General features: G+C 37.7%; 1 protein-coding gene across 2 annotated transcripts in view; it reads left to right on the forward strand.

Annotated features, from left to right (window-relative positions):
* The window catches only part of RXYLT1 (ribitol xylosyltransferase 1), a 30,039-nt gene extending 13,146 nt beyond the window's left edge, over positions 1 to 16,893 (forward strand). For both annotated transcript variants that reach the window (XM_043967106.1, XM_043967107.1), the window contains 3 exons: positions 13,298 to 13,612; positions 14,495 to 14,665; positions 15,877 to 16,893. In XM_043967106.1, the coding sequence (XP_043823041.1) occupies positions 13,298 to 13,612; positions 14,495 to 14,665; positions 15,877 to 16,297 (907 nt within the window). In that variant the 3' untranslated portion in view covers positions 16,298 to 16,893. The remainder of the gene's footprint in view (positions 1 to 13,297; positions 13,613 to 14,494; positions 14,666 to 15,876) is intronic.
* Positions 16,894 to 24,078: the final 7,185 nt, after the last annotated feature.

Consider the following 24,078-nt stretch of genomic DNA (forward strand, 5'->3'; position numbering starts at 1 on the left):
GATGTTATGGAAGAAGGAAAACCCAGCCAATATACATCTGTAATTATCTGTATTCTTCTATCTAGTGTATTCTTAAATATTTAACAGAGAGGACTAAACACTAAATTTTCGTAGGGTTAATTTCCCACCCTTTATCTCTCATGCAATTGAGGGTTTCTGCCTCTATGATATCCTCTGGCCTAGACAATATTAAATCATCAGCATAACAGCAGACTTTAGTGCCCTTGGGAAATGGAACTTGTGAGTTCTCTGCCCAACAAACTATAATATGAAGGAAAATTCAAATAACCCTAAAGAAGATATGCTGAATTCCTTCCTAATTAAAAGTAAACTGCTCCTAACTGGTCTGGGGCATACGATTGAGGAGAAAAAAAAACATTGATGACATCAAAAACCTCACACTACTCAGCCAGGGCCTGGGCTACCAGATCTACCATTCTGCCAGGACCAGCAATTGACACAGCAACCTACCTAAGGTTTCTGTTTATCTCTTAATAATCTACTGTCAATCACCAAGTATCATCTGTCTTCTTGACTGGCCTCACAGGGTTATTATGAAGGGAATTTTAATAAGCTTTCAAGCTCCTTTATCTTCATCACTAGGGAGAAAATATCTTTTACTCCCCCTGTGGACCGATTTAATGTTAACTACACAGAATAGTACATACAACTTTGGGGACTTTCATTTAACCCTACCCACAATAACTGTCATAGAAGCTGCCATAAGTACCTATACAAGGACTGACTCCCAAGAAATCATAATATTCATGACCCTTTTTTTCTTTCCCTACAACTGAGACCCAAACAGGGAATCTCTGACTACTTCCACATGAGTAAGGATATTCCTTCCCTAAATGATTTTACACCCCCCACCCCCAAACCTCAGGTAGACAGTGTGTATCTAAGGGAGAGTGTGCTCCAAGTTGGGGCAAGGAAGTATTTTATCCTAACTGTTCTTACTCTAAATGCATTGTGAAGCACACCAGTGAAAGCTAGTGAGTTATAGTAGTAGGGGTAGTCACCCACAGGGTTGTTCTTTGAGAGTAGCTGTAACCCTCTAGGGACCTCTGTTAATTCAGGTAAATGTTTAGGATCCAGTGCTTCATTTTCTCAATTATTAAGAATAATTATTGTTAGCATAGATATTATTTGTTCTTCAAACTTTTCACAGAATACATTTGTAAATCCTGGATCAAGAATTTTTTGGGGTAGTTTATGGATTATAAGAGTTTACATTCTGTGATTGGGTTGTTTTAGATATCTAGTTTTGGGGATTTTTTAAAAACTTATTTCACATATGTATAGATAACTATTTCCTGTAAATTATGAGTTTCGCTAATATAAAATTATAAGTAGTACATTATGTAACGTGGCCACCTTATTTCTGTCCCAAGTTTGGGGAAAATTAGCTGGGGTTCCTAATATAGTTGTTACTTATAAATTAGAAGCTGTAGCACCAGTTTGGGGGCATTAAGCATTTATTAAAGCAAATAATTTTATTTTCTTGTCTTGGTTATAAATACATCTTGCTCATTTTTTATTTTGGCCATTTAGTTTTCCTCTCACTTTTCATCAATTAGCAAAATGCTTAATGATTTTTTTCAAAAATATATTTTAGTTTGTTATCATTTATATAGTCTTTTTCATTTTACCTATTGCTCTTTTAAGTTTCAGTCAGTCTTCTTTTGTGCTTAATCAGGCTCTTCAGGTATAAACTGGGGGAGGGAGAAGGGGAGAGATGGTCTAGGGAGAGGTAGTTCACATGAAAGAAACAAGAAGAAAGCTTATGGAGGAGAGTAGAAGAGGGGGAAGGAGTTGGGGAGTGAGTGAACCTTAATATCATCAGAATTGGCTCAAAGAAGGACTAACATACATACTCAAGTAGGTATAGTAATATATTTTTGCCCTGGGTTGGGGGGGGGGGAAGTGGGGGAGGAGAAGGGAAGGAGGAAAGGGCAAATTGGGGGAGAGAGCAGTAAAAAGCAAAACACTTTCAAGGAAGATGAAGATGTTCTGCATTACTGCACCAGTATGACATATTGAATTGCTTGATCTCATAGGGAGGGTTGAGGAGGGAGGGAGGAAGAAAAATTTAGAACACAGAATTAGCTCAGGGACCCTGATCTCATTGGAGTGGGCTCATGGAGGGAAAAGCTTTCATACCCAATTGGGAGGAGCAATCTATTTAACCCTGCAGGAAAATAGGAGGGGAAGAGGACAAGGAAGGAAGGGTAAAAAAAGGGAGTGCAGAGCGAGGGAGAGGATGGTCAGAAGTAAAACACTTCTGAGAAGGAATAGGTAAAAAGAAGATAGAGTAAATGTCATAGGAAGGGAGTGGGATGGAGGGAAATAGTTATGATGATTGATTATAATGGCAAAATGTATGGTACCTACTTTGCTGGGCTTTTATGAAGAAAATTCTCTGTCATGCTTAAAGTACTATATACAGGTTATGATGAACAGGATAGTATCAGAAAAACCTGGAAAGACCTACGTGACCTGAAGCAGAGTGAGATGTACTGTATACAAAATGAAAGCAATAGTGTAAGATGATCTGCTGGGAAATATGTGGTTATTTTCAGCAAGGCAATGATCCAATATAACCCTGAAGGACTTAAGAAGATTGCAGCCCATCTGCAGAGAAAGAACTGATAGTATCTGAAAAGAGATGGAAACACATTTAAAATTTTTTTTTTCATTTCCTCTTTGACAATTCCTTAATCTGAAGTTTTGGTTTTTTGGACTGTTTTCTCTCACAACTAGCTAATATGGGAATTTTTCCATGACTACTCATGTATAACTCATTTTGAATTGCTTGAGTTCTTGGGGGGGGGGAGTGGAGGGGGAAGAGAAGTTGGAACACAAAGTTTTTAAAAAATTGATGTTAAAATTTTGTTTTTACATATATTTTGGAAAATAAAATTCTATTCAAAGAAAGGGGGGGGGCAGCAGCTAGATGGTGCAGTGGATAAAGCACCGGCCCTGGAGTCAGGAGTACCTGAATTATTTTTGACCACAGAAACTCATATAGTCCAATAATTCTTAACTTACTTCTCCTCAATCCATTTTCTAAGTTAGTTGCTTTTCTAATGAGATATTTCACATTTTCTTCTTTTTTTTTGTTCTTTTGACTTTGTTTAATTGCTTCTTAATATCTCATGGAGCCATTAACTTCCACTTGCCAAATTATAATTTTTTTTGGTAGGAATGAAGATTTACTTATTTTTTAATGAAAGTATTTTATTATTTTCCAGTTATATGTAGAGATAGTTTTCAACATTTATTTCTATAAGATTTCCAATTTCAAATTTTTCTCCCCCCCACCCCCCCCACCCAAGACAGCAAGTAATCTGATATAGGTTATATATGTACAATAACATTAAACATATTTCTGCATTAGTCATGTTAGAAGAATCAAAGCAAAAAAGAAAAACAACAGCACCAAAAACAAAAGAAATATTATGTTTCAATAAGCATCCATATTCCACAGTTCTTTCTTTTTTTTTCTGGATTTGGAGAGCCTTTTCCATCATGAGTCCTTTGGAACTTTCTTATACCGTTGTATTGGTGTGAAGAATCTAGTCTATCACAGTTGATCAACACATAATGTTGATGATACTGTGTACAATGTTCTTCTGGTTCTGCTCATCTCACTCATCAACAGTTCATGCAAGTCCTTCCAGGTTTCTCTGAACTCCTCCTGCTCATCATTTCTTACAGCACAATAGAATTCCATTACATTCATATACCACAACTTGTTCAGCCATTCCCCAGTTGATGGGCAGCCTCTCAATTTCCAATTCCTTGTCACCACAAAAAGAGCAGCTATAAATATTTTTGTACATGAGGGTTCTTTTCCCTTTTTTATGATTTCTTTGGGGAAAAGATCCAAAAGTGGTATTGCTGAGTCAAAGGGTATGCACAGCTTCTATGTAGCCCTTTCGGTATAATTCCAAATTGTTCTTCTCCAGAATGGTTGGATCAGTTCACAGCTCCACCAACAATTCATTAGTGTTCCAATTTTCCACAGCTTCCCCAACATTTATTATTTTCCTTTTTTGTCACATTAGCCAGTCTGATAGGTGTCAGGTGGTACCTCAGAGTTGTTTTAATTTCCATCTCTTTAATCAATAGTGATTTAGAGCATTTTTTTATATGGCAATAGATAGCTTTGATTTCTTCATCAGAAAACTGCCTGTTCATATCCTTTCACCATTTCTCAATTGGGGAATGACTTGGATTCTTATAAATTTGATTTCGTTCCCTATATATTTTAGAAATGAGGCCTTTATCAGAAGTACTAGCCATAAAAATTGTTTCCCAGCTTTTTGCCTCCCTTCTAATTTTGGATACATTGTTTCTGTTTGTACAAAACCTTTTTAATTTAATGTAATCAAAATCATCCATTTTGCATTTCGTAATATTCTCTATCTCTTGTTTGGTCATAAACTGTTCTCCTTTCCAAAGATCTGAAAGGTATACTATTCCTTCCTCTCCTAATTTACCTTTTATGTCTAAATCATGCTCACATTTTGACCTTATTTTAGTATAAGGTATAAGATGTTGGAACATGCTTAGTTTCTGTCATACTATCTTCCAGTTTTCCCAGCAGTTTTTGTCAAATACTGAGTTCCTATCCCAGAAGCTGGAGTCTTTGGGTTTATCAAACAGTACATTACTAAAGTCATTTCCTACTGTGTCTCCTGTGCCTAGCCTATTCTATTTATCTTCCACTCTGTTTCTTAGCCAGTACCAAATAGTTTTGATGACTGATTTATAGTAGAGCTTCAGATTTGGTACAGCTAACCCACCTCCGTGTGCATTTTTTTCTTTATTTCCCTTGATATTCTTGACCTTTTGTTTTTCCAAATGAATTTTGTTATTTTTTTTAGCTCTATAAAATAATTTTTAGGTAGTCTGAGTGGTATGGCACTGAATAAATAAATTAATTTAGGTAGAACTGTCATTTTTATTATATTATCTCAGCCTATCCATGAGCAATTGATATGTTCCAATTATAATTTTTTAATAATTATTTTCTTCGGGGCAGCTAGGTGATGCAGTGGATAGAGCACCAGCCCTGGATTCAGGAGGACCTGAGTTCAAATCCGGTCTCAGACACTTAACACTTACTAGCTGTGTGACCCTGGGCAAGTTACTTAACCCCAATTGCCCCGCCAAAAAATATATTATAATAATAATAATTATTATTATTATTTTCTTCAGTGATCTTTTGTATCTCCTTTTCTGTTTGGCCAATTCTGCTTTTTAAGGCATTCTTTTTTTCAGTGGATTTTTGTGCCTCTTCAACCATTTGGCCTATTCTGGTTTTTTAAATTTTATTTTCTTCAGTATTTTTGTGGCTCCTTGATGATTTTCTTGCATTACTCTCATTTCTTTTCCCAATTTTTCCTCTACTTCTCTTATTTGATTTGGGGTGGGGGGCAATGGGGGTCAAGTGACTTGCCCAGGGTCACACAGCTAGTAAGTGTCAAGTGTCTGAGGCCGGATTTGAACTCAGGTCCTCCTGAATCCAGGGCCAGTGCTTTATCCACTGAGCCACCTAGCTGCCCCCTTATTTGATTTTTAAAGTCCTTTTTGAGTTCTTTTAGGACTTCTTTTTGGATATGAGAGCAATTCACATTTTTCTTTGAGGCTTTGGATGTAGCAGTTTTGACTTTGTTGTCTTCTGATTTTGTGTTTTGATCTTCCCTGTCACCATAGTAACTTTCTGTAGTCAGGTTCTTCTTCTTTTATTATTTTTTCCCTGTTTTCTCATTTTTACAGACTGTTTCTTGACTTTTAACTCTATATTAAAGTGAAACTCTGCTCCCAGGGTAGAGCGGACACTGACTCAAGCTTCAGGCCTTTCTTGCTTCTGCTCTCAGAGTTAATTCTGGAGATCTTTAAGTTTTCAATTCTTCCAAGGTAGTATGATCTAAAGAGAGGTGTGGCCACTGCTCTCCTGACTTGTGCTCTGGTGAGCAACCACAAGTACTCTTTTCCACCTTGGAACTGTGATCTGAGTCCCTGCTCGCCTGCAAGCACAAGCTTTAATGTACTAGTGCTCCTCCTTGCCCTGGGACTGCATCCCAGATCCACATATGAGCAATGCAACAGAGTCCTGCACCAAATGTCAGGAAAGGGACCTCAGTAATCTCCCTCAAACCAGTTGTCCAACCTTCCTACCATCTGTGGAGTGAGTGCTCTGTTGTTACCCCTGTTGATTCAGTTGCCCCCAAGAGCTGCTGCTGGTTTGCTGGGACATAGCCTGTGGTGGCACAGCCTGTGCTAGGCTATGCTTCACTCTCATTCACAGACCTTTCCTGCCAACCTTCTAAATCGTCTTGGGCTGGAAAATTGTTTCACCCTGTCCTTTTGTGGATCCTGCCACTCCAAAAGTCATTTTGAGACATTATTTAAAGTTGTTTATAGAATTTGGGAGAGCTTAAGTGAGTCTCTGCCTTTTCATCTGCCATTTGCCTCCCCTTCCCCCAAGGAACTCATAAAATCATCTACTTAGGGGTGGAAGAATTGTAATCTAAATTTCACATTGATGAAATCACAGATCTTTGGAAGTACTGAAGTGTAATATCAGGCATAGATATTACTATTCCCTATTCCCCAAACATAGTCTCTATTTTCCTGCTTCCATCCCTTTAGTCTTTTTATTCCCTTTTCCTAAAATGTCTTCCCTCTTGTCTTTAATTTCTATGGATCTTTTGTAGTCCAATTGAAATGTCTTTTCCAGGAATCCTTGCCTGATCCCCTTCTCATTTTCTTTTTCTCTCTCCAATAGGAATATTTGCCCTTGGATCTCACATAGTGCTTTGCTTTGTAATAGTGTATGTTATAATTATGTATCTTTCTTAGCACCCTGCTAGAATATAAAGTGCATGAAGGAAAGATTTATATCTCAGTTAAACTTTTTATCTCTCCCAGTGCCAAACATAGTGCCCTACATGTTGGTTTGTTTTTGTTTTTTACATTTAAGAGGCTATTGAATGAATATTTAATACCTGTATTGAATGCAGTCTTGAAGAACTGAAATTATATGACCTTTAAAATAGGGTGATCCATCTTTATATTTTCATAGTATTCTGTCTAACATGTATGTCACACTCATTTCTCTTTCTTGTAAATATCTTTTTTTAAAATCAATCTAGTAACACATAAACTGCTCAGTGAAGGTTGGCTTTCCTTTGTTGTTAGACCTAGGAAATAATATGTATGGAGCAAATTTCAATTTCGTCAATTAAAGGAAACAGAAGGGAAAAAATAGGTCACAGCATAGCAACATTATGAATTTGCTTTGAACAAAGAAATTAAAATTGTGTATTATATGTAAAGAACTTTGGGAACTAAAAAATGAGACCTTGGGAAAAGGCCTAGGGTATTAAATTACTGGAGAAAAAAACAAAAAAAAATGAAGGTATACATATTCACAGATGGAATATGCTTTTGAACACTAGTTAGAAGCAAGAGTTACTAAGATAGGCACTAAAAGCATCTGGAAAATAACAAATTAATTATTTAATTCAATTAACAAATATTTATTAAGTGCCTAATATGTGCAACTGTGTTAGGTGCTAGAAACATAAAGACAAAGATAAATCTATTCTTGTCGTCCAGGATTTTGTACTCTATGTGTGCACAGCTAAGTAAATACAGGAGGGAACTCTAGCAATTGAGATCAGGAAAGTTTTCACAGAGGTGGTTGCACCAGAATTGAGCCTTCAGGGAAGAAGCTGGTGATTCTAAAAGGGGAGAGTACGGTCTAGGTAGAGAGGACAGACAGCCTATGCAAAGACACAGACAGAAGACAGAATGTCTTATTTAGGGAACAGCTAGTGGTTCAGTTGGGCAGGAAAGTTTGAGTACAAAGAAGTAATGTAACATATCTGGGAAGGGGGAATCAGATAGCAGAGCAGTTCAGATGTCAGACTAAAGATTTTGTGTTTTATCCTAGAAACTATAGTAGGGAGCCAGAGTAGACTTTTCATCAGGAAAGTAACCAAAAAAAAAAAAAAAAGCAAACTGCTATCTTGAAAGCACTTCTCAAACAAGAAGTCTTTCTCATGCCTATCTATGTTAAGAAGAATTCCCATAATGGCATTTTAGGGGTACTATTTTCTTCTCTTAGGGTAGATTAAGCAGACATTTCCCTGGCCACTTTGAAGCACACTTCCTAAAAGAGCAGCAACTTTGGGAAAACAAAGATTTAAAATATAAACTATTTCTATGTTGAGCAGTTGGATCATTTACAGTTCACTAGATCTTTTTCATGTGAGCAGTTGTCTACATCCCATACTTAGGCAGTTGATATTTTGAAACATATGGTTTAAAATAAAATTTCATAGGGATCTATATAATTAGATTTGGCTCATCATTCTACTTTGTTGTAATCTTTTGAGATCCTTATTCTGCCATCCAACTTATTGGTTATCCCTTCCAGCTTCATGTCATCTGCAAATTTAATAAGCAAAAGTTACAGATTGTCATGTTTTTATTCTTTTTTTTCATTTAAATTTCTTCCTTTTATAGACATAGAAGAAAGGGAGTTGAGGAGTGTGAAAGAGGTATTTGGGTGCTTTGTGCACACCTGCTCTTTGTATAACTGGGATTTATACCTCAATTCCATAGCCACAGAGATCCAATAACAAGAGTAGGGAGAGCCTAGGGCATGGAATTGCCTAGGACTTTGGAACTAGGGGATCTAGTTCAGGGACTAGAGGTAGGCCAGGGCTCCAGGCCTGAGAAGCCAGGAAGAACAGAAAGCAGGAGCCAAAAATGATGCATTGACCTAAAAAGTGGAAAGACTGTGGGGAGCTACTAGGGGTTAAGCTATGAAATTCACCTGCCCAAAGCCCTAAGTTAAAGAGACTGTGTAGCTAGTCCCCAGCCTGGGAATCGATTTTGTTTTTTAAAGTTTTTGTATAAGTTATTTAGAATGCATTTACTGTTAGAATTACAAATTTTTGTCACTAGGACCAACCCACAAAAAACTTATGTAACCCATCATGTAGCGGAACTATAAAACCACTGTCTCCCTGAGAAAATGAACTTTTCTCAGAATAGACCTCTTTCTACTTGCCAAGCAGCCATAGTGAGAACTTGCCCATTTCCAAATCAGTGTCTCTGGGCATGGGTTATAGTAGGGCAGGGACTAGGGAAGAACACAGAAACCCCTGCATAAGGAACATGATAAGAATTGTAAAGTGACTAAGGGATAGAAGAGGAGAGAGCAAACTTCTCACCAGTGTAAATTCCCAAGGATACTGACCTGGGTTAAACTCCTTGGTTGTTTTTGTTCTTTCATTCTTCAGGCCACAAGGAGTGACTCAAGTGTTTCCTCGTCTACTTCTGTCAGACTGGGGCTAAAAGGTTCTCTCCTGTGTTGTGACTATGTCAAGAATTATCTCTTATAAAATGATCTTGGTTTTCTCATTTTCTCATATTAATAAACAACCAGAAATGTTAGTAATTCAATGAACTCTGTCTATATCACAGTTCCCTCTTTTTTTTTTTTTTGACCCTCAGGATTTTAAAATATTTGAGCTCAGGAAATATATAACAGTTTATTTTAAGATGATTCTGGTAGCATTTAGAAATATCTCTAATGCTTTAATTCATTGTAGAACGTTTCTTTCTGGTGATAAATCTTTATTAATGTCATCTAAGAAATGGAAGACCCACAGTCTGTTGTATCAGAGGGAGCACCACTATGGAAAAATCTCAAATCTTTTGAACTTGAAGAGAAAAAGTAATATGGTTCTGCTAAACTCTATTTGAAAGCTATTGGTAATGCACGATCTAATGTGAAAATTCTGTACATTTGTTATTTATCTTGATAGCTCTACAAATATCCAAAATAGTCTTCTATACATAGTAGGCATTTAATAAATGCTAATCAAATCATTAATTGCATTTCAAGAAGGACCTTTAAGAGCAATCATCATATATGGTTTTCTACATCCCAATAAAAATGCTTGAAAACTGAAAAACATAGTCATACAGATCATTTACATTGTATAGAATAGCAAAAACTCCAGCAGTTTCTTGGCCTAAATTCAACTTTTTTCCCCAAAAACTAAATTAAGTAAAATTGATTTGTGAGTAAAGTCACAATTGGTATGTATAAGTGAGTCTAAAAAGGCTGTTCTGTAAAGCAGTTATCCCTATTGGGTCAATCATAATGACCTATTCATTTGAGGGCCAATAGGTGCCACTAGGTGCCTGTGTATACATGCATGCGTGTACATGCACACACACCCACATATACCAATACAGTCTGCAAAGATTTCAAGCATCAGACTCCGAGGAAAGTGGCTTGTAAAGAGGTAGGGAGAATGATTTTTAAGATACTTGAGTCTCAGTGACTCTCACTTGGATACACAGAGCCTTCTTACAGCCCATCATCATCCCCTTGAGCCAGTAAGCTTGCTTGCTCCATGACCTTATTCTCACAGATGGTATAGTAGATAGAGCACTGGGCATGGAGTCAGTAATACCTGAGCTCAAATCCAGCCTCAGACACTTACTAGCTGTGTGACCCTGTGCAAGTCACTTAACCTTTGTGTTCCTGAGTTTTCTCAACTATAAAATGTAGGTACTGTGGAGCCTAAAATTCTAACTGTGATGTCTAAAAAAAATCTAATGTGTGGTCACCTTAAATTAGAAGCTTTAGCACCAGTCTTGGGCATTAAGCATTTATTAAAGTATATTGGGGGGGGGGGCGGCTAGGTGGCCCTGGATTCAGGAGTACCTGAGTTCAAATCCAGCCTCAGACACTTGACACTTACTAGCTGTGTGACTCTGGGCAAGTCACTTAACCCCCATTGCCCTGCCAAAAAAAAAAAATTTTTTTAATTAAAAAAAATAAAGTATATTAGGGGTTAGCAAAGAGAAACACGTGGAGAAAGAAAGAAAAGAAACTTCGCTCCCTGCACCTGAAGCTGCTCCTCTTGCCACCTCGAACAGAAAGGCCAGATTCTCCTTTCCTCCAGCAGAAGCCCTCTGCGGCCCGCCTGGGCGCAATCCCTACACACACAGCTCCAAGCGAAGTGGCTGATAGCATTGATAGATGAGACTTACAGGCGGTAACTTCTGGACCGCCAGACAGCTTCCGGAAGCTTAGTCACATGTTTTCTTTTGTCGGGGGTGCTCTGATTCTCACAATGCCCCTCTGCAGGGTGGTGGCACTCTGATTCTCACAGTACTTACCTCCCAGGGTTGTTGTAAAGATCAAATGAAATAACGACTATAAAGCACTTAGCACACAAAGTACCTGGCACAAAGTAAGTGCTCTATAAATGTTACCTATTATTATTGTTGTTGTTGTTACTATCTTCATAGTCTCCCTCCTTCACATATGCATGCCCCACAGCCAGCCAAAAATGGTTAGAAGCTACTAATTTAAAGGCTCTCTTGCAGTACAGGCCTCTTTAAAAAAAAATGTTTTTACTTTTACATGCATTTATAATCTGCCCTTGCCATTGTCTCCCCTCCTCACCGTGAACAACAACAAAAATATACAAAAAAGTAACCCTATCATCCTAAATAGGAAGAGTCCTGTGAAACAGACTCTCATCCTGGCCATGCCAGAAAATGTCTCTCTCTACATTTTAAGTTCATCACCTCTCTGGCAAGAGGTGAGTAGTGTGTTTCATCTTCAGTCTTCTGGACCTATGGATGGCATTGAACAGAGTTCTAAAGTCTTTCAAAGTTGTTTTTCTCAGTATTGCTGTCATTGTATAAAAGATTTCCCTAGTTCTGGTCATTTCACTCTGCATTAGTTCACAGAGTTCTAACTAGTTTCCTTTGAAACTGTCTTTTATTGTCATTTCTTTTGGTACAGTAATATTGCATACATTCATATACCATAATTTGGCTATTTCCCAGTAGAAGGATACCTCCTTAGCTTCTAGTTTGGGGCTACTATGAAAAAAGATACTATCAATGTTTTTGGACATATAGGTCTTTTTCCTTTTTCTTTGATCTCTTTGAAGTATAAGACTGCTGGTGGTGCAGCAGCGTCAAAGGGCCTGCATAGTTCAGTCACTTTGAGGGCATAGTTCCAAACTGCTCTCCAGAATACCTGGACCAATTTACAGCTTTGCCAACAGTGCACTTAGTTGCTTGTTTTTCTGCAGCCTCTCAAACACATCACTTTGCTCTATTTGCCATCTGACGTATGTGAAACAGAACCACAAAGTTGCTTTAATTTAATTTCCCTAATAACTAGTCATTTGAAGCATTTTTATATAATTATTGATAGCTTGGATTTAATATACTTTTGAAGTTGATTTTTTGAACTGAAGTATAAAATTTTATAATTGTCCCTATTAAATTTTCTTATTAAATTTGACTCTGTCTAGCCTGTCAAGATCGTTTTGAATCCTGATGCTGCCATATAGTGTTTTAACTATCCCTTTCCTCCTTTCTGTCTTTTACAAATGTATTGATTCTTCCATCTATTCGTTTATCCAAATCATTGATCATATGTCAAACATCAGAGACCCAAGCACAGATCCTTAAGACACTACACAAGAGTCCTTTGCTGGCACATCAGTCCAACCACACGGGTTGTCTAACCATTCCTTACACATTACATTCTATCTCCCGTCCCTGTGTCTTTGCCTGGGCTGTCCCTCATTCCTGGAATGCATTCCCACTTTTTGTTTGGGGTTTTTTTGGGTTTTTTGCAGGGCAATGAAGGTTAAGTGACTTGCCCAGGGCCACACAGCTAGTAAGTGTCAAGTGTCTGAGGTCAGATTTGAACTCAGGTCCTTGTGAATCCAGGGCCAGTGCTTTATCCACTGCACCACCTAGCTACCTCTGCATTCCGACTTTTCAAAGCTCACCTCAAATGCTGTCTCCTACATGAGGCCCTTCCTGCTTTTCCCAGATTCTAGTATCTCCCTCAGCCCCCTGCCCACAAATGACCTTATATTTATTTTGTATATGTATAAATGTCTCTCCATCTCAGCTCCTTGTTTCCAGTGCCTGACACATAGTAGGTGCTCAGTAACTGCTTGTAAAGCCAGATGTGTTTATCTTTGTGTTTGACCCTAACACCTTGTATTTCTGGGGGGATGCTTTTGCTTGGTCTGTAATTATTTGGCAGCAGTCTGCAGCTATACTCCATCATTTAAAGCTTGGCTTCAAAAGAAAGTAAACTGTACAATTATAGGAAATACTTCCATGAAGAATTGGGCAGAATTTTGACAAGATCTGCAGTGAAAATTAAATGCTTTAACATATCCATATGTCGATTTCTTCTGTTCTAATGTTACAGCTTCATCACTGGTCCAGCCCTACTCCCAGGATACTTTTCAGTTGAGGTGGATAATGTGGTGCTTGTTTTAAATGGAAGAGAAGACACAAAGATCTCTTTCGCCACACAGTGGTTACTCTATACAAAAACTTTAGTAGAAGCTCAGAAACTCCAGCATGTTGCTGTAGTCTTACTTGGAAACGAACATTGCAATAACAAATGGATTAATCCATATCTTAAAAAAAACGGAGGCTTTGTGGAACTACTTTTTGTAATATATGATAGCCCCTGGATTAATGAAGAAGATACTTTCCAGTGGCCCTTGGGAGTAGCCACGTAAGTATAAAATGTAATTACATCATCTTTCAGAATTGAACACTTTAATTTCTATGCCATTAAAAGGAAGATTATGGAGTCAACTTTGTTTAAAGATTTTTCAGAACAGGATAATTAGTTACTTGTCTGTGATCATTCAGAACAGGCAAGATTTACGGAAGCAAGAAAATTAATTGATTGACTATTCAGTTCTTCACATGACTTTGTAACTGGGATAGTGAATTTATAGTTTTTTAAATTCTTTTTTGGTAGAACATTTTGCACCCCATAGAATATTCAGTTCCCCAACCATGTTACCATCCTGCTCAGAAATCTTCATTGGCTCCCTATTAAGGAGCCAATATATGGTAAAATACAAGCCCAACTCCTACCCACTGTTCCCACCAGGTAAAATTTTTCTTATAACCCTTTTCAAAATCACTTTGTACTTATATTTTTACCTTGTATCATACTTATTTGTTTATATGCCTTGCTTCCTGAATTGGACTGTAAACACTTCAAAGGAGGAAACTGTGTCATTTCATCTTTCTATCTCTCAGGCCTAGTGCCATGCCTTACACATTAAAAAAATGCTATGATTATACACTAGTCATACCCACACAACAAATGTAGATTAGTAATGGGAAATTTAAAAGGGAAATCTAGATGCACCTTAGGTAGATAATCTTTCTATCTAATATGAGATGAAAGAAATAGCTGTCGTTAATATTTGTAAACATAAGTCAGTTGTTAAAAATGATTTGTCAATAGTTTGTAAGAAAGTGACAGTTCAGATTATGTACAAAAACAATTCTTAATCTTTCAATCTACATTTCATCCTCAGTATTGAAATACAGAATGGTATAACATATTATGCACTAATTTGTATGTTTATTTTTATAGATACAGGAATTTTCCTGTGGTGGAACCTAGTTGGTCATTGTTGCATGATGAGAGATCATTCTTGTGCAATTTCTTAGGAACTATTTATAAAAATTCATCCAGGGAGACTCTAATGGACATTTTGAAACATGATAAAAACAAGCAGTTGTGCTGGATTACAGCCAGAGAAGAGTAAGTTCTGTTTCCTTTGCATAGTCCCTTGGTTTAACAAAGTCCGGCAGAAGGCCTTGTTAGCCTGGGCTATTCGTGTAAGGCCCACAAGAGATAATTGCTGCCCTCTCAGTATAGTTTGCCTGTAGAGAGTACAGTGGTGTCTGAAGCTTTTAGGGGTATTTTATAGAGTCAAGGTAGGACTCAAGGTGGGCAGAAGCTCCATTAGGGTGGACTTGGAATAATTGTGGCAGACAAAGGAAAGCCATTTGCCAGAGCTTGCCTCAGTGGCATTTGCTAGGTTACTTTATGAATGCCAGGAAGATAAGATGTGGTGTTCATCTCAATGGCACTCATTGTGCTAGTTCAGAATTCTGCATCTGGCACTACCTCCCTTTCCTCACAGGTTCTATAAAGTCTGTGCACCAGCACCTTGTAATTGAGAAAAGAAGGATGGGAGTGATCAGCAAACTTAGGAGGAAAAATCTGATAGAGAAAACTACTGATTGCTTCATTTAACACATCAGAGGTGTCAAATAAATGTTATTTTAATGATTCCAAAAATTGTGGACCATCTCATATTTTTTTGCATGACAATGTATGAACAAATATTTTAAGGGGAAAAAACCCAGAACAGTATGGATATTGATTGAAAATATATTTTTATTTGTTTTTGTAGGAACTTGGAATTGCATTCTTTAATTTTCTTTATGAAAAATCCTTCAATAAAATTAAGCTAGAAAATAGTAGTAGTAGTAGTAATATTAGTAGTATTGATAATAGCCCTTCAGGAAGTTTTAATTTAAATTATTTTAGTAGATACTTTGTTCTAGACTATCAAAATCTGTTCCTAGTTCAGCTTTTAAAGTAAATTTAGTATTATATATGGATATTACAGAACTCTTTAAATCAGTCAATGAGAGAAAAAAAATTGGAAAAATACATTTAAACATTAGCCATAAGAGTTTTTAGGAAGCTGTTAGATAGAAAGATTGGTAATTGTAGTATCTTCAGTAGTAGTCTGAGATTTTTACTTTTTTATTATGAACTTAAACATCAAATGTCAATGTTGTTTAATTCTTTTTAGATAAAATGTTTATTTTCTGATCTACCCACATATTCATTTTTTTTAACCATTTCTGGTTCTTGATACTAAAATAAAATCTTTTTTTTTTTTTTGAAAAAAGGATTCGTATAGAATGGAAATTCACATTCTTTTTCTTGTTTTCTAGGTGGAAGCCTCAAGAAACAAATGAAAGTTTGAAGAATTATCAAGATGCTTTACGTCAGAGTGATCTCACATTGTGTCCTGTAGGAGTAAACACGGAGTGTTACCGAATTTATGAGGCTTGTTCCTACGGCTCCGTTCCTGTAGTAGAAGATGTAATGACACCAGGCAATTGTGGGAATGCATCCACATCTCCTAGCACTCCACTGCAGCTACTTAAGGCTATGGGGGCCCCCTTTATCTTCATTAAAGATTGGAAAGAACTTCCTGCTATTTTAGAAAAAGAAAAAAATATGAACTTACAAGAAAAGATTGAAAGAAGAAAAACACTACTTGGGTGGTATCAACACTTCAAAACACAGCTCAGACTGAAATTCATTAAAATTTTAGAACACTCCTTTTTAATGAGTAATAACAAAGGTTAGTTCATTTTAACTCAAAATTCAGATATGATTGAAAATGTACTTTTCAAAACTTTTGGTATAGGCATATGTTTTTAAGGAAAAATGTGTGTTCTGTGGTTTATAATTATTAGACTACTGAGTATTTGGATGCAGGGTTCATCCTGAACTTCCTTATGTAGCTTACTCATCCTCTCTTCAGATAGGAAGTGGAATTAAATATTCTCTCCAAAATTCTAACCTGTTTTACCTTTTTTACCCATCTTATAAAATCCCATGGCTTTTATGCCTGCACTTAACCTGTCTGGTTTTTTTTAATACATACACACATTATACACGTGTGTGTTTGTATGTGCATGTGTGTTTGTACATGTGTGTGTGTAGTATATATAAAGAGTACATATTAATTCAGGTAGTTCACTCTTCCTGTCTTAGAAAAGGAATTAAATTTTTTCTTGGAAATTAACTTCTCACTCTGTTTGTTCATGTTCACTTTCTAAAATTCTTGGTTCTTATCCTTGAGGCTACCCTTTCTGACCTTTTGGGTATATGTATAAATGTATATTGATTTATGTACCTCATTCTTCCCATCTTCAAATGGGAAATGAAATTAAAACTTCTCTCAGAAATTCTAAGCTCTTCTCACACTATATGCCCAATTTTCTAAAATCTTATGGTTCTAGTCTCAAAGGCTACCCTGTATGTCCTTTTGTGCTTGTTGTATATGTGTATATGAATTTGCATTATTTGTATGTAATCGTATGCTCTGTCAGCAACCTGTCAGGGAGATAAACCTCCATGCAGAGAGTTCGCCCAAGAGCAACTGTTTTCAAGATCAAGCTAGTCAAGTGACTGGTTATAAAGGGTAGTTGTGTGAGGGCAGCTAGGTGGCACAGTGGCACCAGCCCTGGAATCAGGAGAACCTGAGTTCAAATGTGACCTCAGACACTTGACACTAGCAATGTGACCCTGGGCAAGTCACTTAACCCTCATTGCCTCACCCCCCAAAAATAATAAAGGGTAGTTGTGAGTAGACAAGGCATGGGTCTACCCAAGTAGCTGGTGTCAGAGAGAGGAAAAAGAAGATTGAAGCAAGAAAAAGCAGTGGGTTAGAAACAGAAGGTTCTGGTCACTGGAGCAGAGTTTGGGGTGGAAACTGCCTAGGATTCTGGATAGCTCCTAGGAGAGAAATCATTTTAACAAAGTAACCCAGGTTATACTAACTTGAAGTTTAACCCTCTGTCCACCACTGCTTCTCAGTCTCTCACCAATACCACTGCTCTAGTTGAGTGACCTTTAGTAAATTACTTAATATCCCTAAGGTTCCTTTTTATTATCCACAAAGTCAGGTAGACTAGATAATCTCTCATACTATTTCTATTCCTAAAATTGTATGATTTTGATCAACAGTAATAACTCTTGGTATTTTTTAAATTGACTTCCAACTTAATTATTACAAAATTTCCAATTAGCTAATTTATAAAAGTTAACTCTCAAGGAAGAAAAAAAAAGATGCTTAAATGAGAATACAGGGATTTAAATTCCTACTAAAGGCCTTCCTTTATTTGTTTTTTTGTTTGTTTGTTTTTAGTGAGGCAATTGGGGTTAAGTGACTTGCCCAGGGTCACACAACTAGTAAGTGTTAAGTGTCTGAGGCCGGATTTGAACTCAGGTACTCCTGAATCCAGGGCTGGTGCTCTATCCACTGCACCACCTAGATGCCCCAAAGGCCTTCCTTTAGATGGGCCCATACCCTCTTACCAATCTGTTCAAGGAAAAAAATGACTTCGGCTTCCTAGATTAGAAGGGAATCTGCAGAGGTCGTAGCCGTAATATATCTTTTACTGGTTGGCTGTCAACAAGCAGAATAGAGGAAAGAAAGCTTACCAGAACATGCCAATTCAGTTCATTTTGCTTTGGGAAACAGTCAACAAACATTTATTAAGCACTACTATACTGGGCAGCCAAGTGGCTCGGTGGATAGAGCACGGGTCTGGAGTCAGGAAGACTAATCTTCCTAAGTTCAAATCTATCCTCAGAAGTCACTCAATCCTGCTTGCCTCAGTTTCCTTGTCTGTAAAATGAGATTGAGAAGGAAATGGCAAACTACTCCAGTACCTTTACCAAGAAAACCCCAAATGGGGTCACAACTGGTTCAACATAACTGAAAATGACTGAACAACAACAAAAACGAGGGAAGCACTATGATTATGGCTGAAGATGCAAAGAAGTATGAAAAACAGCTCCTGCCTTGAGGGAGCTTCCATTTGAATGAGGGAGACTAAAGGTAAATAACTATGTTCATATAAGTTATATACTGGATAAATCAAAGCTAATCTGGGGGTTTGGGGGGAGGCAGGCACCAGCCTTGGAGTAGAAGAGCTCAGAAAAGCCTCTTACAGAAAAAGTGGAGATTTGAGCAATCTCAAAGGAACCTAAGCAGATAGTTTGTCCTTCTGCAAGAATTGGGTTGGCTTTTACATGTGTAGGACTTTTAGGGTTTAGAAAGCATTTTCCTGGAAGCAACCCAGTGAGGTAGATAGTGTATTATTATTGGAATTTTATGAATGGGGATAAGTGAGTTTCAGAGAAGTGACCACTCAGAATAAATATTAGAGGCAAGATGTAAAACCTGAGTCTTCTAACAAGCCCAGCGACTCATTATGCCTCACAGCTGCTTCTCACTGGTTAGTTGAAGAAGAAGCTAAATGAAATAAAATAGAGTGACATTAGTAATTAGTAACAGTAATCATAACCCTACTTGAAAGTTGTCTTCAAATGTAAGATGGGGCCCTAGGAGAGTTTCCTGCCCATTTTTCTAAACCCTTTCCTCAACACATTATGTGTCTCCTCTACTGTCTGGCTGTCTGAATTTTACCTCCACCCAGTTCTCACTTAAGCCTTTCCTTCCAGAGAGCAGCATATTTGAGATACCCAGCCATCACACATTTAGTACAAGAGCATAGCATTTGGACTTAGAAGCCCTGGGTACAACTATCAGCTCTGTTCCTTTTTACCTATGTGATCTTAGACAAGATACTTCACCTCTAGCCTTCAGCTTCCTCATTTGTAAATAAGTTTTGATCACTTGTTAAAAATTTCCCTTGCAAGTCTAAACATCACCCTCCTGATGTCATTGGTCCTCTTCAAGAACAGAAGACAAACAACAAGAAGAATGATGTATATAGTCATTTAAAGTTTACAAAGTGCCTTATGTAAATTACCTCAAGACACAACAACCCTGTGAAATAGGTACTACAGTTATTATAACCATTTTATAGATGAGGAAACAGGCTTAGCGCAGATAAATTACTTGTGTAAGGTCACAAAGCAGTAAGAATCAGAGGCAGAATATAAACTGATGCTTTCTCCATCTCAGACTGATTATATCTCTAAATCTTATGCATTTGTTTCTCTCACCCTTGAAGCTCCCTGTTCCTTCAGTGAAATAATTGAACCATTTCACATTAAGGTGAGTGATTGGTGGACATTTTTATTTGTTAGCTCTCTTAAGTGGTAGTTGTATTTTGAAACAAGAAATACTTGTAACCCTTGTGTCAAAAAAAAAGGCCTTATGATAGAAAGGGCCTGAGGACCCTTTGGGGACTTTTCTCATTCTTTTGGCTCAGCCCCATTCAGAAAACCTGATATTTTCTGTGTGCTATCACTCTGCCTTTGCCCGGGATACTGAAAAAAACACAAGTCATAAAATTAAAAATGAGAAAGTGTATGGAAAGGTGGGAAGATAATGACATAGAACTCTTAGGAGATAACAGATACCCTCCAGTGAGAAACCCTCTTGCAATCTATTGATAGTCTTAGTCACCTACAGTAACAAATATGGAAGCTCTGCCCCAGATGTTCCTAGCTAAGTGTCACCAGGTTTGGCTCATCTAGGAGGCAGAATAAGACATTGCCCTTTCATGCTGCCTCTGGTAGATCTAGGTAGCTCCTAGCTGGGAGCATCAGGCATTGCTTTCTACAGTAAGTCCTCCTGTAGCTCTTCATAAGTTCCTCTTGTAGATCCTTGCTCCTTCAAGTAACTGATATTTGGTATTACCCTTAGATATAGACAAACCCTTGGCCACAGATAATCTTACTCAGTCTCCACCACTAAAGAAAAGGAAAGCCTCTAGGGTTTTCCATGGCTGAAAAGATACATTCTCCCCATTAAAACTTTCTGAGTGCAATTTCCAAAGTAGGAATTCCCTCTCATAAAGGTTTTGGGTATTACTTTTTTTTTTTAATTCCTGCCAACCTCCAGTCTCACCTAAGTTTGCACAGAGAACAGAGTTCCTTCATTCTGAATCTTCTTTTTTTTTTTTTTTTTTTACGGGGCAATGGGGTTAAGTGACTTGCCCAGGGTCACACAGCCATTAAGTGTCAAGTGTCTGAGGCCGGATTTGAACTCAGGAACTCCTGAATCCAGGGCCGGTGCTTTATCCACTGCGCCATCTAGCCGCCCCCATTCTGAATCTTCAAGAACATCCCCAGCAATGAAATTCCAAGCTCACATATTGAAAAGTCTGTCCTTCCTTCAAACACTAACGAGAAAGTTCCCCCCTTCTCCAGAGGAAACACTGATAGAGCACTCAAATTTCTCCCTAATAATCTTCCTTAAATGCCAGGGAATTTCTCTGTGGTAACTAGGTGGGAATGTTCAAATCACCCTTTTCTGCTGAAGGGGTGGACATAGAAAAGCTATGCATTTTCTAAGTCTTCCAGCATGCATTTCTTCAGGGGATGTGACTCTGGGAAAGGGAAGAAGGAGAAAGGCCTAGTACACTAGTTAAAGAAATTTTTATGGGTAGAATTCCTAGGTATGAAAGCCCTATGATAAGGAGGTTTGGGGATCTGGGAAATGGGTATCCGTTGGTTTCTCAAAGAGTATTTTCTTTTCTTTTTTGGTTTTTGTTTGTTTTTTGAGGGTGTTGTGGGGTAATGAGGGTTACGTGACTTGCCCAGGGTAACACAGCTAGTAAGTGTCAAGTGTCTGAAGTCACATTTGAACTGAGGTCCTCCTGAATCCAGGGCCAGTGTTTTATCCAATGCACCATCTAGCAGCCCCTAAAGTTTTTATTAATGTAAATGTGAATCTTGAATGTTCCCAAAGTGTAGACTATCTAACCTTTATTTAGAAAAATATGGGTTTCATTGATGTCCTTTTTATCCCCAGCACTTAGCTCTTTCCTGACCTATAATGTTTATCCTTCATTCTCAAAGAGGACCATGACATCAGGAGGTGATGTCATGACTTGCAGTAAATTGGATTTAAGTAAGGGAGGGCTGTGTAAATTCACCAACCTCACTCTCTCCTCCAGAGCCATCTGGGTCCAGTGGCAAGATATACATCAGGATGACGGGAGAATGACCCCAGATGTTTGAGAAAAAGGGTCACATGACTAGTGTCAAGTGTCTGAGCTGAATTTGAACTCATGTCCTCCTGACTCCAGAGCACCGTGCCACCTAACTGCCTGTGGCCTATAATAAGTACATGATAAATACTTCCTTGTTCAAAGACAGCTAGGTGGTTAAATAGAGCACTGGATTTAGAGTCAGGAAGATGAGTACTGTGTGACCCTAAGCAAATCCCTTAATCATTCAGCCTCAGTTTCCTTATCTTTATTTTGGAGATCACTTATTCACAAACCTTAAAGTGCCATATAAATTAGCATTTATTCACTTTTAGAAATAATGATTAAATGAATTTTTGTTTACAATATGCCATTTTTCGATTTTCTTCAGTAAGTTTTTGGTTATTTCTACAACTGATGAAAAACCAAGCTCATTTTCACTGTACTTAACCACTAGGTGGTGCTGCTATGAAATTAGTATTTATTTTCTTTTACATAAAGAGTATTTCTCAAACTTGTTCCTGGCTACTTCTATGGAGCAAAAGGCTGAATCGATCAATCCAGTTTTGTTCATCTTCTCCCACTTGGCACAAGCAAAATAAAAGACTTATTGAAAGATTGGTTTTGCTTCTGATGAAACACCAGTGATATGATTCATTATCATAAATTATGGATTTATTCAAAATGCTGAAATACAGACATCACCATTCAATAAATGTCATACTAGTGGAGACCAGCCTATGAAAATTTGAAGGTCCTGGGACCAGAATTTGTGGATTTGGGGGGAATCTCTACAACCCAAATAAATTTAGATCTATGAGCTGCTCAGCTGTAGGCAATCCTCCCTTAACAGCATTACAAGCTACATCAAAAAAGTTATAACTGGAAAATACATTACATATCATCAAGCCACCTTGTCCAATCCCATCATTTTTCAAATGAGAAAACTAACCAAAATAACTGGCATGAGGTCTCACAGCTCTATTTACTGGCTGTGCTAGAATAAGAACCCCAATCTACTGAAATCTGCAATTTGCATATTGCTTTCATTACTCAGACATTCAGTATAGGCAATGTACAAATACTGTGAAAATCTGAAATACTATATCAACTTTTTCTTTATGTTTTCATATCCATTCATACTTTTATCAATTTTATTAGTATCTGTCTAATGGAAAGATTTCTGATCCATCTGTTTCCTGATAGGTTTATAACTGTGTGTAGCCTGTCAGCCCTGAGTTTCAAAGGCCTGCTCTCTTTTCTATAGAAAGTCAAACATCATGATCTTTTTAGGAATGTCCTTCTTAGGACATTATTTCTATGGGAATAGGTAATTAATGGGTTGTTATATTGTTTTGGCTTTACTTTTTTAGTAAAGTAACCTGCTATGTCGTTTTGGACTACCTGACTATTAGAACTATGCTGGGGGCAGCAAGGTGGTGCAGTGGATAAAGCATCAGCCCTGGATTCAAGAGGATCTGAGTTCAAATCTGGCCTCAGACACTTGGCACTTACTAGCTGTGTGACCTTGGGCAAGTCACTTAACCCTCACTGCCCTGCCCTCCAAAAAGGAAATAAAAACAAAAACAAAAAGAACTATGCAAAGATCCTTAATAGAAAATGTTTATGCTGTCACTTAGACATGCATGAATATTTGTGTGCATGGCCTTAGATAGTAATCATATTTTTTGTTTTATAGAGAGGTTTAGAATTTGTTTTTTTAAAAGACTAATAATTTGATTTTATACATTTTAATATTTAATAGAATTATTATAATATATAGTCATCTAGCAATATTTAATGTATTAATTATATATTACTAAATATATAGTTAAGATATAATAATATTATTTAAATGTGTAGCAGGAATGATGAAGGAAATTCCTCATCTGTTAGGCTAGAGCACCTCCCACAGAGCTGGGCATGTTGTTTAGCCTCTTGCTATATTATGAGGGCTTTTTTGTGATTATACATCTCCTGATTGGTCCCCATGAGTTTTGTCAAAGATTAAATAATTAATTTATTAACCCTAACCCTAACCCTAATGCGATCCCTAACCCTCTCCTCTCCTCTCCTCTCCTCTCCTCTCCTCTCCTCCTCCTCTCCTCTCCTCTCCTCCTCCTCTCCTCTCCTCTCCTCTCCTCTCCTCTCCTCTCCTCTCCTCCTCCTCTCCTCTCCTCTCCTCTCCTCTCCTCTCCTCTCCTCTCCTCTCCTCTCCTCCCCTCCCCTCCCCTCTCCTCCCCTCCCCTCCCCTCCCCTCCCCTCCCCTCCCCTCCCCTCCCCTTCAGATGTCTTTGTCTGGCCCTAACCTCTTTGCTGACCTCCAGTCCTGCTCCTACTACTGCCTATTGGATACCACGAACTGGATGTCTCATAGACATCTTCAACTCAACATATTGAAGTTAACTCATTGTCTTTCTGCCCAAAATCTTCCCTTTTCCTAACTTCTCT

Source organism: Dromiciops gliroides, chromosome 5 (assembly GCF_019393635.1).
Source record: "Dromiciops gliroides isolate mDroGli1 chromosome 5, mDroGli1.pri, whole genome shotgun sequence".
Lineage (NCBI taxonomy): Eukaryota > Metazoa > Chordata > Mammalia > Microbiotheria > Microbiotheriidae > Dromiciops > Dromiciops gliroides.